The sequence below is a fragment of the Mytilus trossulus genome, chromosome 3, assembly GCF_036588685.1.
Source record: "Mytilus trossulus isolate FHL-02 chromosome 3, PNRI_Mtr1.1.1.hap1, whole genome shotgun sequence".
In the NCBI taxonomy this organism is placed as follows: Eukaryota; Metazoa; Mollusca; class Bivalvia; order Mytilida; family Mytilidae; genus Mytilus; species Mytilus trossulus.
Genome location: NC_086375.1, coordinates 28,808,333 through 28,824,484, shown reverse-complemented (window position 1 = coordinate 28,824,484; position 16,152 = coordinate 28,808,333). Strand labels below are relative to the sequence as shown.

At 33.0% G+C, this 16,152-nt stretch overlaps 1 protein-coding gene across 9 annotated transcripts in view; it reads left to right on the top strand.

Annotated features, from left to right (window-relative positions):
- LOC134711167 (uncharacterized) overlaps positions 1 to 16,152 on the top strand; it is a 431,307-nt gene that overhangs the window by 11,453 nt on the left and 403,702 nt on the right. For 8 of the 9 annotated variants that reach the window (XM_063571621.1, XM_063571624.1, XM_063571619.1 and 5 more), the window contains 3 exons: positions 250 to 414; positions 3,231 to 3,347; positions 3,961 to 4,097. The exons of the other annotated variant lie outside the window; for it this stretch is intronic. In XM_063571621.1, coding sequence (XP_063427691.1) covers positions 250 to 414; positions 3,231 to 3,347; positions 3,961 to 4,097 — 419 coding nt within the window. The remainder of the gene's footprint in view (positions 1 to 249; positions 415 to 3,230; positions 3,348 to 3,960; positions 4,098 to 16,152) is intronic. 9 annotated transcript variants of the gene reach the window in all.

Here is a 16,152-nt window from a genome sequence, read left to right as displayed (position 1 = left end):
TCGAATCAACCCGCATTCAGTTGGACACGAAATCAAATTAGTTAGAAAGCATATAGTTGAAAAGCATTGAGAATCCTAAATTCCAAAAATTTGCGCCAAATACGGCTACGGTTCCTGGAATGAGAAAATTATAAAAAATATGCAGTATATCTGTATGGGAATGTCATCAGTTATAAACACCAACTTAACCATACTTTGCCAATGTATTATAAAGAATCAATATTTCAAGAAACGGGAAATTTTCTTCAGCTTCAAGAAAATGGAAATGCTATCATTATACACTGGCAAACAAATTGGCAATTAAACTATATGGAGAAAAATCGATATGTGAAAGACATGGACGGAAGTTCACAAAAGGCAAAAATAAAAGATATCCAGGCTGTAGGACTTGCTGGTGCTGTCAGAAAGCAAAAGGTAAAACATTTTCCCGAAAAAAGATGAAATTCTTTAAATCACTTTGGATATTTTATCATTTGGGCCAAAGGAAACGTATGGTATTTCCTTTGGTATGTCTTTTTATGTTAGATGATCTGTAATATTACCTGGCAGTTTTATAAGAATCCTACTGAGCACCACTGTCTGTGTTTTGTTTCTTATTTAAACGGTGATTTTTTTTCTTTTGAAGTTGTATATATACACATTGAAAAAGTATTGCAACACCAAATTGAAATTCAAATCAAAATAACACTATTTATTTTTTTGTGATATAATTTGTTGAGATAGAACTAGTTTAACATTTCTTAGAATCATATTCAAAACAGTGTGGCTGTTGCCATGGATTGACAACCTAAATTATCCCATTGACTGGGACAGATTAGGTGAACGTTTGTCTGTAACGACCACTGCTCACTACTTACTTATTATAGAATTTAAACTGTGAGGTCCCCAAAGGTTCTTAACGCCTTAAATAATAAAATAATTCGAAAAATTAATCAGGAATAACCTTTATGTTTTGATTTATATTATTGATATAAATCAAAACATCGTATTATTCCTGATTAGTTTTTTTTCGAATTACTTTTTTTAGGTGTTGAGAACCTTTGGTGACCCCACAGTTTCAGTTTCTTTAACATAATGAGCAGTGGTCGTTTCAGACGTTCTCCTAATCTGTCCCAGTCAATGGGATAATTTAGGTCGCCAATAAATGGCCACAGCCACACTGTTTTGAATATGATTCTACATATCACCTGAGTTTAATCAATAAATATCGACTCGATAAGTTCTGATCTGCACATGCAGCTACTGTACTCATAAAAAACAAAACAGATGTTTTTGTCCGCATTGTTTTAACACTTGAAATAAACAAGTTTATGAAGTTATGTGATTGCGCCTTGTTATTGGTCATCCACAACTCATAACTGCAGCAAGATGGCAGATATTCAGCATGAGAGAAACAGGTATGTTGTTGTGACAATTGCACGTATTGTTGGTTATCACCATTCCACTATAAGTCGTTTTGGGAATAAAGATCTGGCAAAACACGATGTTAAAGACCTTCCGAGATCAAGAAGACCCCCTATAACATCTGCTAGAGAAAATGAAGCATAATGAAGATTGGTCAGAAGGAAACCCATTGCAAACAATACAATCCTTAAAAGAGAGTGATGACCATACAGGAGCCTGTAAACAAGAACTGTTCGAGATCGGCTCATCGCTACTGGTTATCGTGCGATAAGACCATTTCGGGGACCTTTGCCTACGAACAGACACACAGGTGCCCGTATCCAATATTGCTCAGCTCGCCAAAGTCGGAAATTAGTATCGTTGAGGAAGATCCATAATTCCAATGAAATTCGGTTTATCTTCCTTGGTCGATCATAGCCCGAATTTGAACTATATCGAGCATATATGGGACACTATTGGGTGTAAAGTGCACGAAATGACACCCCAGTTCAAACACATCATGAAATAAACAATACCCTTCGTCAAGAATGATTGCTGCTACCTTAGCAACAAATTAGTCGACGTATGGCAGGAATCAGAAGACGTTATGATGCGGTTATCCGTTTGAATGGAGGCTGCGCACAAATTTCTAAATCTTTGGCGTATAACGATCAACCATGATGTGAACAATCATCTTAAGATTAATTTTCAAATGTCTGGCATTGTAAAGTTCGACTACAGAAAAAGTTGTAAAATGCATTTGTTTTGTCCAAATAACACTTCATTTTGCTATAAAAATTTTGAAGAGATAAAAAAAAAAATGTCATACATTTTTGTTCGTTTTAATGCAATTGTTATTATTGATTAAGTTTCAATATTATTTTACAAATATTTCATCATACTCCATCAAAAATAAGAGGCTGATTTTTTAAGTTTTAAAAAATCAAGGTGTTGCAATACTTTTTTCCATGTGTATATAAGCCAACACTGAGAGCTATTATTAGTTTTGGTCAAACTCCTGTATATAATCTTTAGCACTTATTATTGAAGAATTAAAAAGAGGCTGAAGATTATAAAGGGACACTCCAAGTTCTCATTTTCAGACGAAACTGACAACACATTGGCAGAAATAAAAAAAAAAGCCAAACAGATTAACATATCGACCAGTTTTGAAAGAAAGGATTTTTCCATTCAAGTGGATGTTAAATCGAATCAAAAAAGGTCGTATATGTGCATTCTTCAACATGTACAAGCACCGATGTTTTAACAAGAAGATATTTTATTTAAGGTTAAAATAGGCCATATTCTCGATTCAAACTTGATTAACTGACAGTGCTTTCGCTTACAATGAAAGACGCCAAACAGACAAACATGTTTCCAAACACACAGCACAAAAACTGCACTAAATTATGAACAGAGCGAACTTCATAAAAACACTGAGTATTCCCTTGTGTTTCGTAAATGTTAGCTGATCCTGCTGGACCAGAGAGTCCCGTCGTGTTACTCAAATAAAATACGTTGAAATGATATATTGAAAAGGGATGAGGTAATTGAGTCTTATCTTGGGTTTTATAAGGCGTTTACACTCGATACATGCACGTGTGTTTTTGTATTTTTGAAGCCTTCAGTGTATCCCTCTTCTTCTTGAGGCTATTGAAAATGATCTAAGGATCACGGTCACATTTATGCAAAAATGGTTCTCATAGCAACTAGTTTTAGCTAGTTTCAAATTCTACATCAAGTCAGTTGTATGACAGTTGATTCAATTAGTTCAATGTATAACCTTTTGTTTTGAAATTTCCTTGGCATTTTTTTTATTTTTTTTTTATTTTGTATATTTTTTGTAGGCAAACCATCAAAGTGCAGGAATAAATGTCATACAAAAGCTAAGTGTAGAAAAGGAAAATGTGTCTGTAAATCAAAATACCAAGGTGATGGAGTTAAATCTTGTAAAGAAGCCAAGAGTACGTATTTCTATTTTGTATAAATTTATGCTTTTAATGCCAATGTAGAAACACTATCAGCCACATTACATGTATATGACAAATCAGGATCATTGAATGATTATGCATACTGTATTTGAATGTACTTCTACTATAGAAATGATTAGAAAATATTGTACACGTTAAATGCATCATTTTATCATTAATCGAACATTAAACTAACAGAAGATAATTGATTATCGTAAAAATATAAATAAAAAGAGCCGGTATGATCACCAATGAGACAATTATTTAACATAGACCTAATGACGAAAAGTAAGCATCTGTTTGTTATCTCATATACATTTCTAGTTTTATCATTGTTTAAAAGCGACCGAATGGCGACATTGTATATTAAATGAGCGGTTAGTAGGCGTGTTTTTCTTATATTTTTATATATATTCATACTTTTTATCTTCAAGTTCTAGGAGTCAAACATTGCCTTTAGAATATACCTAATCCTTTTAAATTGGATTTTGTATGCTGACGGTTAACAAAAGTGGTAAAACGTTGATTTTTAGAGATAAAAGGAAATTAAGTCTACATTATCTTAAAAATATTTAATCTGCAGGATTTTTATTCCATTTTGTTACAGAATCAGCATATTTTGGTTGTTATCAGGATCACAGCAAAAGAATACTACCCAAAGATGTACTGACAGACAAAAGAATGACAGTTCAAAAATGTCGACAGTTTTGTGGTAAAAAAAGGTTCAAGTACGCAGGTGTTGAGGTAAGTCAACGAAAGTTAGAAGCTTGTGTTCATGAATCTGTAAAATACGGTACTTAGTTGTTAAATTGTATTTCATATGTATATCACCTTACACAGAAACAAGGTCTTTTCGTTTTATGATATAATGTTTTGGACTCGTTAACGTTTTTGTTTTCTTTTTTAGATTAAGGCAACCTTTGGTTAATCTTTGAACATTATGTCCCAGTGTAGTGTATAAATGATGACGTCTTGAAAGCTATTTTATTGTTTTGCTTTGACGCCTTACTGCAACTTCATAACACTGAGGACATGACATTTTTGGTGGGACTATCAGAGGGAATTTCTCTCTCAACTTTGAGATGAAATTTAACTATATAAGTTTCATTGAGAACTAGAAATGTTTGGATATATACAAATTCCTACTTTTACTTTGTTTGTTTGCGCAAAATATCTCTAACAATTTCTTAAAGCAATGATACAATACGTTATATTTTCAACCAGGGCGGACGATTATCTTCTGTTTTTTTTAAACGTTTGGTTGAAATCATTTTAGAAGAGGATAAAATATGTTTTTTCAACAAACTCGGTAAATTTGACAGACCCGACTTTCCGTAACATTTGATTTATATTATCAGGAAATTCGGGTACGTCTTATTTACCGAGTTTCGAACAAACATTTCTTTTATTAATTAACTGACGTCTGACAACTGAATCAGCTAAACGTTTTCATGAAGAAGTAAATTATCTTTCGAATTCGAACAGAAAATTACTTTGACGTTATGACGTCCCAGTTATTCGTCAAAGCAAAAATAATATAATAGCCTTTCAAGACGTCAAAATTATTCGGACTAGTCACAGGGGGATTGCCAATGTTAAGCCGGATGAGTGTTGCTTATAAATAAGATCCACATCACAACGCTTTCGGAGTCGCAATGTACATGCCTTCAAATTTGAATATTCGTATCTTATCATAAGATGGAAAAGGTGCATATTTACTACTTCGTACTTTTTTTTTTTTTTTTTTTACAACAAATAAATATTCTTTATTCATCAAATTGCTTTTCAACTTTACTTCATTGTCCAAGCTTCAATAAAGTATCCCTGTGAAATTTCTTCTGAGTATCCAGGAAAATACACAGAATATAAATAAATATAAACATTATTTTTTTCCATCAAGTATATCAATCTTTTTAACTTTATGAAAAATACATTATGAGATATTGTTTTTTTCTCATTCATAAACCTTCGTACTTCCTTTATAAACATAGCATACTCATCTAAAAATTTCAGTTTTTGCTCTGACACATAGTACGACTTGTAAATACAAAAACCTAAAATTGTCAAGAAATAATTTAAACCGTTATATCCTTGATCTGATATTTTGTATCCAAATACTATATGTTTTGCTAATATCTTGTTTTGAAAATTCATTTTGGCTAGAAGATAATGTACTTTCTCCCAAAAATCTTTCAAAAATGAACATGTAATAAAGAAATGCAAATAATCTTCTTCTTTTGTTTTACAAAAGTTGCATTTATCGTTCTCAGATATTTTCCACTTTAATAGTAGCTGCTTTGTAGGAATGATATATTGAAGCAGTTTCCATCTGAAAATTTTCAACTTATTTTCCTTTAAAATTTTAAATATAAAATCATATACAAATGGCATCTGTGGTACGTATTCTAATTTTAAATATCTTGTCCAAATGTTGATACCGATTGGCTTTGTATATTTTGTATCTACTAAAGTTTTATAGAGTATTTTATTAGGTCTTTCCACTTTTCTGTGGAAAGCCTATTGTATTTGTTCTGATTATTATTATTATTATTATTATTTTTTTTTTCCGCCAAATTTTGTTCTTGCGATAAATGTTTGTTTCACAATATGTCGCTTAAATATTTCTCATATTGTATCGTATAGTTTATGCGCTTTTAAATTTCACCCTGCTAAGCCGAACCATTTTCTTTGTAAGAGTTATCTCCCTATTCACTGTTTGTCATGTGTGTGCATCTCCTTCGTAACAAAATAAGAAAGCGACAAAATTCTTTTTACAAATTGTTCGTTACATCCTCAGTAATTTTTGGCTAATTTGGATCGAAGCGATTCGATGAAATTTTATAGGAGTTATCTACCTTTACGAAATAAATTTATCGGTATGTTTTTTTAACTCATAAACCGTTAACCGTATAACCCTGGAATGTTTTTATTTGAGTCCCCTGATTCCTAACTAAGAAAATGAGGTCAAGGTCAAAGGTCAAGGTCATATTTTAGATTTTCATATGTCTTTGATTTCCCTATAATTCTTGAATGGTTATAGATACAGAAAATTTAAGCAGTGAAAAATGTTGAGTACTTCAAGGGGCAACTTTGTTACATTATGACTGTATTGGTTTTACCATTATTTAAGGGACATAACCCCCATTGATGGTTTATAAAAAGCCATTATTAGGCAAAACTCTTAAACAAAAAATCCTTGACCCATAGGGTCTTTTGCAATGACATTGTGAAGCAATGACCTTGACAAAGGTCACAAGGTCAAAGGTCAAGGTCATGTACATATGTGATTTGGGGCACTACTTGAAATTTTTTATGTGTGTTTGCCAACCAACCAATCAATCAATCAATCAATCAATCAATCAATCAATCAATCAATCAATCAATCATGATCAATCAACCAATAATGATCATGATCAATCAATCAATCAATCGATCATGATCATGATTAATCAATCATGTTTCCGCCTCATGTGTTTAATATAGGGTCCAAGATCTTTGTTTCTTTTTCGCTGTTTCAATTGACCCTATCCAACGTGTTTAATCAACCAACCAACCAACCAACCAACCAACCAACCAACTAATCAATCAATCAATCAATCAATCAATCAATCAATCAATCAATCAATCAATCATGATCATGATCAATCAATCATGTATCCGTCTCATGTGTTTAATATACGGTCCAAGATCTTCTTTGTTTCTTTTTTGCTGTTTCAATTGACCCTATCCAACGTGTTTAACCAACCAACCAACCAACCAACCAACCAACCAACCAACTAATCAATCAATCAATCAATCAATCAATCAATCAATCAATCAATCAATCAATCATGATCATGATCAATCAATCATGTATCCGTCTCATGTGTTTAATATACGGTCCAAGATCTTCTTTGTTTCTTTTTTGCTGTTTCAATTGACCCTATCCAACGTGTTTAACCAACCAACCAACCAACCAACCAACCAACTAATCAATCAATCAATCAATCAATCAATCAATCATGATCATGATCATGATCAATCAGTCATGTATCCGTCTCATGTGTTTAGTATACGGTCCAAGATCTTCTTTGTTTCTTTTTCGCTGTTTCAATTGACCCTATCCAATGTGTTTAACCAACCAACCAACCAACTAATCAATCAATCAATCAATCAATCAATCATGCAAGCAAGCAATCAATCAATCAATCATGATCATGATCAATCAATCATCTTTCATGAAAAATTGAAATTTAATATTGTTCTTGCGTCTCTTCTGAAAAAAAAATCCACATGTTCTCTGAACCTACAAGTCCAATCGACCTGAAAATTTGCAGTCAGCAGGGCATACATGTACTGAAGGTTCATAAAAAAACTTTTCGCAGATATCTCTCAAGACTTTTCCTAGAAAAAAGAAATGGCACTGCCGTAAAAATCGCTTGCTTGGTCCGTAAATCTCAGTGAAAACCTACAATAAAATGTCCGCTCCTAGATTGAAATACTTATCTGTGTTACAAACAGGTGCTGAAAAATGTACAATATCAGAATATAATCAATAAATGGGTTTAAAAGTTACACCGGATCAATTAAATCCAAAACATGCACTGCCCGTGAACTGTCATTAAAATGTCAATTTCCTACAATGACAAAAGAAATTACATTGTGTACATTCCATCTGTATAGATGTTGTCTGTTTAACGTCCCCACCTAAAAAGAAATAAAAAGACTATCTTTTCGTTATTATAAACCCGTGTCACGTGATGTGGCGCGCGCGCTGTACCTAAAATAAAATAAAAACTTTCCAAACTAAACATGAAACTTCTCCGGTAACAATAATATAGACCCCATACAGAAACAAACAAACAAACAAACAAACAAACAAACAAACAAACAAACAAACAAACACCCCCCCCCCCCCCCCCCCCCCGCAATTCAATTAATTTTAAAGGGGGAAAGACCCCCTACAATTGCTTTTATAAAGCAATTGATTTATATTGTAAAAAACCTTTTTAACCATTCTGTTCCGTTAATAAAAAAAAAAAAATCTCCCCGAGACCCCCTTTTGCCCCCCCTTTTTTTTTTAAACCCTCCACTTACAACTGAATGTAGGTTGTGTGCTATCTATCCTATCAACGTTAAACGAACGACAACTCCAGTTTTTTTCCATATTATTAGGTCTTTCCACTTTTCTGTGGAAAGCCTATTGTATTTGTTCTGATTATTATTATTATTATTATTATTTTTTTTTTCCGCCAAATTTTGTTCTTGCGATAAATGTTTGTTTCACAATATGTCGCTTAAATATTTCTCATATTGTATCGTATAGTTTATGCGCTTTTAAATTTCACCCTGCTAAGCCGAACCATTTTCTTTGTAAGAGTTATCTCCCTATTCACTGTTTGTCATGTGTGTGCATCTCCTTCGTAACAAAATAAGAAAGCGACAAAATTCTTTTTACAAATTGTTCGTTACATCCTCAGTAATTTTTGGCTAATTTGGATCGAAGCGATTCGATGAAATTTTATAGGAGTTATCTACCTTTACGAAATAAATTTATCGGTATGTTTTTTTAACTCATAAACCGTTAACCGTATAACCCTGGAATGTTTTTATTTGAGTCCCCTGATTCCTAACTAAGAAAATGAGGTCAAGGTCAAAGGTCAAGGTCATATTTTAGATTTTCATATGTCTTTGATTTCCCTATAATTCTTGAATGGTTATAGATACAGAAAATTTAAGCAGTGAAAAATGTTGAGTACTTCAAGGGGCAACTTTGTTACATTATGACTGTATTGGTTTTACCATTATTTAAGGGACATAACCCCCATTGATGGTTTATAAAAAGCCATTATTAGGCAAAACTCTTAAACAAAAAATCCTTGACCCATAGGGTCTTTTGCAATGACATTGTGAAGCAATGACCTTGACAAAGGTCACAAGGTCAAAGGTCAAGGTCATGTACATATGTGATTTGGGGCACTACTTGAAATTTTTTATGTGTGTTTGCCAACCAACCAATCAATCAATCAATCAATCAATCAATCAATCAATCAATCAATCAATCAATCATGATCAATCAACCAATAATGATCATGATCAATCAATCAATCAATCGATCATGATCATGATTAATCAATCATGTTTCCGCCTCATGTGTTTAATATAGGGTCCAAGATCTTTGTTTCTTTTTCGCTGTTTCAATTGACCCTATCCAACGTGTTTAATCAACCAACCAACCAACCAACCAACCAACCAACCAACTAATCAATCAATCAATCAATCAATCAATCAATCAATCAATCAATCAATCAATCATGATCATGATCAATCAATCATGTATCCGTCTCATGTGTTTAATATACGGTCCAAGATCTTCTTTGTTTCTTTTTTGCTGTTTCAATTGACCCTATCCAACGTGTTTAACCAACCAACCAACCAACCAACCAACCAACCAACCAACTAATCAATCAATCAATCAATCAATCAATCAATCAATCAATCAATCAATCATGATCATGATCAATCAATCATGTATCCGTCTCATGTGTTTAATATACGGTCCAAGATCTTCTTTGTTTCTTTTTTGCTGTTTCAATTGACCCTATCCAACGTGTTTAACCAACCAACCAACCAACCAACCAACCAACTAATCAATCAATCAATCAATCAATCAATCAATCAATCATGATCATGATCATGATCAATCAGTCATGTATCCGTCTCATGTGTTTAGTATACGGTCCAAGATCTTCTTTGTTTCTTTTTCGCTGTTTCAATTGACCCTATCCAATGTGTTTAACCAACCAACCAACCAACTAATCAATCAATCAATCAATCAATCAATCATGCAAGCAAGCAATCAATCAATCAATCATGATCATGATCAATCAATCATCTTTCATGAAAAATTGAAATTTAATATTGTTCTTGCGTCTCTTCTGAAAAAAAAATCCACATGTTCTCTGAACCTACAAGTCCAATCGACCTGAAAATTTGCAGTCAGCAGGGCATACATGTACTGAAGGTTCATAAAAAAACTTTTCGCAGATATCTCTCAAGACTTTTCCTAGAAAAAAGAAATGGCACTGCCGTAAAAATCGCTTGCTTGGTCCGTAAATCTCAGTGAAAACCTACAATAAAATGTCCGCTCCTAGATTGAAATACTTATCTGTGTTACAAACAGGTGCTGAAAAATGTACAATATCAGAATATAATCAATAAATGGGTTTAAAAGTTACACCGGATCAATTAAATCCAAAACATGCACTGCCCGTGAACTGTCATTAAAATGTCAATTTCCTACAATGACAAAAGAAATTACATTGTGTACATTCCATCTGTATAGATGTTGTCTGTTTAACGTCCCCACCTAAAAAGAAATAAAAAGACTATCTTTTCGTTATTATAAACCCGTGTCACGTGATGTGGCGCGCGCGCTGTACCTAAAATAAAATAAAAACTTTCCAAACTAAACATGAAACTTCTCCGGTAACAATAATATAGACCCCATACAGAAACAAACAAACAAACAAACAAACAAACAAACAAACACCCCCCCCCCCCCCCCCGCAATTCAATTAATTTTAAAGGGGGAAAGACCCCCTACAATTGCTTTTATAAAGCAATTGATTTATATTGTAAAAAACCTTTTTAACCATTCTGTTCCGTTAATAAAAAAAAAAAAATCTCCCCGAGACCCCCTTTTGCCCCCCCTTTTTTTTTTAAACCCTCCACTTACAACTGAATGTAGGTTGTGTGCTATCTATCCTATCAACGTTAAACGAACGACAACTCCAGTTTTTTTCCATATTATTAGGTCTTTCCACTTTTCTGTGGAAAGCCTATTGTATTTGTTCTGATTATTATTATTATTATTATTATTTTTTTTTTCCGCCAAATTTTGTTCTTGCGATAAATGTTTGTTTCACAATATGTCGCTTAAATATTTCTCATATTGTATCGTATAGTTTATGCGCTTTTAAATTTCACCCTGCTAAGCCGAACCATTTTCTTTGTAAGAGTTATCTCCCTATTCACTGTTTGTCATGTGTGTGCATCTCCTTCGTAACAAAATAAGAAAGCGACAAAATTCTTTTTACAAATTGTTCGTTACATCCTCAGTAATTTTTGGCTAATTTGGATCGAAGCGATTCGATGAAATTTTATAGGAGTTATCTACCTTTACGAAATAAATTTATCGGTATGTTTTTTTAACTCATAAACCGTTAACCGTATAACCCTGGAATGTTTTTATTTGAGTCCCCTGATTCCTAACTAAGAAAATGAGGTCAAGGTCAAAGGTCAAGGTCATATTTTAGATTTTCATATGTCTTTGATTTCCCTATAATTCTTGAATGGTTATAGATACAGAAAATTTAAGCAGTGAAAAATGTTGAGTACTTCAAGGGGCAACTTTGTTACATTATGACTGTATTGGTTTTACCATTATTTAAGGGACATAACCCCCATTGATGGTTTATAAAAAGCCATTATTAGGCAAAACTCTTAAACAAAAAATCCTTGACCCATAGGGTCTTTTGCAATGACATTGTGAAGCAATGACCTTGACAAAGGTCACAAGGTCAAAGGTCAAGGTCATGTACATATGTGATTTGGGGCACTACTTGAAATTTTTTATGTGTGTTTGCCAACCAACCAATCAATCAATCAATCAATCAATCAATCAATCAATCAATCAATCAATCAATCATGATCAATCAACCAATAATGATCATGATCAATCAATCAATCAATCGATCATGATCATGATTAATCAATCATGTTTCCGCCTCATGTGTTTAATATAGGGTCCAAGATCTTTGTTTCTTTTTCGCTGTTTCAATTGACCCTATCCAACGTGTTTAATCAACCAACCAACCAACCAACCAACCAACCAACCAACTAATCAATCAATCAATCAATCAATCAATCAATCAATCAATCAATCAATCAATCATGATCATGATCAATCAATCATGTATCCGTCTCATGTGTTTAATATACGGTCCAAGATCTTCTTTGTTTCTTTTTTGCTGTTTCAATTGACCCTATCCAACGTGTTTAACCAACCAACCAACCAACCAACCAACCAACCAACCAACTAATCAATCAATCAATCAATCAATCAATCAATCAATCAATCAATCAATCATGATCATGATCAATCAATCATGTATCCGTCTCATGTGTTTAATATACGGTCCAAGATCTTCTTTGTTTCTTTTTTGCTGTTTCAATTGACCCTATCCAACGTGTTTAACCAACCAACCAACCAACCAACCAACCAACTAATCAATCAATCAATCAATCAATCAATCAATCAATCATGATCATGATCATGATCAATCAGTCATGTATCCGTCTCATGTGTTTAGTATACGGTCCAAGATCTTCTTTGTTTCTTTTTCGCTGTTTCAATTGACCCTATCCAATGTGTTTAACCAACCAACCAACCAACTAATCAATCAATCAATCAATCAATCAATCATGCAAGCAAGCAATCAATCAATCAATCATGATCATGATCAATCAATCATCTTTCATGAAAAATTGAAATTTAATATTGTTCTTGCGTCTCTTCTGAAAAAAAAATCCACATGTTCTCTGAACCTACAAGTCCAATCGACCTGAAAATTTGCAGTCAGCAGGGCATACATGTACTGAAGGTTCATAAAAAAACTTTTCGCAGATATCTCTCAAGACTTTTCCTAGAAAAAAGAAATGGCACTGCCGTAAAAATCGCTTGCTTGGTCCGTAAATCTCAGTGAAAACCTACAATAAAATGTCCGCTCCTAGATTGAAATACTTATCTGTGTTACAAACAGGTGCTGAAAAATGTACAATATCAGAATATAATCAATAAATGGGTTTAAAAGTTACACCGGATCAATTAAATCCAAAACATGCACTGCCCGTGAACTGTCATTAAAATGTCAATTTCCTACAATGACAAAAGAAATTACATTGTGTACATTCCATCTGTATAGATGTTGTCTGTTTAACGTCCCCACCTAAAAAGAAATAAAAAGACTATCTTTTCGTTATTATAAACCCGTGTCACGTGATGTGGCGCGCGCGCTGTACCTAAAATAAAATAAAAACTTTCCAAACTAAACATGAAACTTCTCCGGTAACAATAATATAGACCCCATACAGAAACAAACAAACAAACAAACAAACAAACAAACAAACACCCCCCCCCCCCCCCCCGCAATTCAATTAATTTTAAAGGGGGAAAGACCCCCTACAATTGCTTTTATAAAGCAATTGATTTATATTGTAAAAAACCTTTTTAACCATTCTGTTCCGTTAATAAAAAAAAAAAAAATCTCCCCGAGACCCCCTTTTGCCCCCCCTTTTTTTTTTAAACCCTCCACTTACAACTGAATGTAGGTTGTGTGCTATCTATCCTATCAACGTTAAACGAACGACAACTCCAGTTTTTTTCCATATTATTAGGTCTTTCCACTTTTCTGTGGAAAGCCTATTGTATTTGTTCTGATTATTATTATTATTATTATTATTTTTTTTTTCCGCCAAATTTTGTTCTTGCGATAAATGTTTGTTTCACAATATGTCGCTTAAATATTTCTCATATTGTATCGTATAGTTTATGCGCTTTTAAATTTCACCCTGCTAAGCCGAACCATTTTCTTTGTAAGAGTTATCTCCCTATTCACTGTTTGTCATGTGTGTGCATCTCCTTCGTAACAAAATAAGAAAGCGACAAAATTCTTTTTACAAATTGTTCGTTACATCCTCAGTAATTTTTGGCTAATTTGGATCGAAGCGATTCGATGAAATTTTATAGGAGTTATCTACCTTTACGAAATAAATTTATCGGTATGTTTTTTTAACTCATAAACCGTTAACCGTATAACCCTGGAATGTTTTTATTTGAGTCCCCTGATTCCTAACTAAGAAAATGAGGTCAAGGTCAAAGGTCAAGGTCATATTTTAGATTTTCATATGTCTTTGATTTCCCTATAATTCTTGAATGGTTATAGATACAGAAAATTTAAGCAGTGAAAAATGTTGAGTACTTCAAGGGGCAACTTTGTTACATTATGACTGTATTGGTTTTACCATTATTTAAGGGACATAACCCCCATTGATGGTTTATAAAAAGCCATTATTAGGCAAAACTCTTAAACAAAAAATCCTTGACCCATAGGGTCTTTTGCAATGACATTGTGAAGCAATGACCTTGACAAAGGTCACAAGGTCAAAGGTCAAGGTCATGTACATATGTGATTTGGGGCACTACTTGAAATTTTTTATGTGTGTTTGCCAACCAACCAATCAATCAATCAATCAATCAATCAATCAATCAATCAATCAATCAATCAATCAATCATGATCAATCAACCAATAATGATCATGATCAATCAATCAATCAATCGATCATGATCATGATTAATCAATCATGTTTCCGCCTCATGTGTTTAATATAGGGTCCAAGATCTTTGTTTCTTTTTCGCTGTTTCAATTGACCCTATCCAACGTGTTTAATCAACCAACCAACCAACCAACCAACCAACCAACCAACTAATCAATCAATCAATCAATCAATCAATCAATCAATCAATCAATCAATCAATAAACAAAAGCAAACTCAAAAGAAACAACACACTCATCTTTGATGAGATTTTTAGTTCGATATTCTTGTAATTTTAATTTATGACCAGTAATTCGGTACTGGAATATCAATACAAATACTGTTTGATTTACATATAACAATCATTGTAAAAGAGAGATATAAGCGAAAAACGACAAAAAATATGAAATGTATCTCCCTGATACATAGCCTTAAGTAATGAAAAAAATAAAGATTGTATCATATATCTCGCTACATTGAAGACCCATTGGTTGCCTTCGGCTGTTGTCTGCTCTATGGTCGGGTGGTTGTCGCTTTGACATATTCACCATTTCCTATCTCAATTTTATTGACTTATGATAAAATATAATGAGAAGTGAGCTGTGACTGACAATTAGTCAACACTCCATCAAAATATCAAGGAAAACATGTGGACAAATATATGTCACTGTACGGCCTTGAATAATGAACAAATACATACTATATAGTTAGGTGTCGAAGGCAACATTTTGACAAAATGTTAAAATATTAAATTGTGAAAAACAACAGCAATTGAAATACTAAAACCAATTAACGGGGAAAATGTGATAGACGCAGCCAACAACAACTGTTACATTGCAGGTTCCTAACTTTTGATACATGTAACTAGATTTTGTGTTTTTCAGTGTTCTCATACTTTTATTTGTCAGTGAATAAATTTTGCTGTTCCGTACTGAAGCTTAAGTTGCATTAGCCAATTTATTGTGTCTGTTTAGTTAACGCATCATTGAAAATATAACGGAATTTGATGAGACTGTCATCAAAGTGAGAGGGTTAGCGCTATAAAACCAGGTTTAATCCACCATTTGCTACATCTGAAAATGCCTGTATTAAGTCAGGAATATGACAGTTCTTGTTCATTCGTTTTTTATGCGTTTTGTTATTTGAATTTGCCATGTGATTATGGACTTTCCGAATTGATTTTCCTCTAAGGTCAGTATTTTGTGATTTTACTTTTTATCTTGTCATTTTTTGTTGTTTTATATAAAATTTTAAGAGATGTTTGATGAGACAACTGTTATTTAAACTGAAAGAAACTGAATTTCAATAATTTGTAATTATGTGGTTTTTTTTTAATGATTCGTTATTAAGTACATTTATGGCCTTGATTTTAAGTACAATTTGCATTTGATAATATAATCTCTTTAATATAACATTCGCGAAACATTTTGACAGAGGTATAAA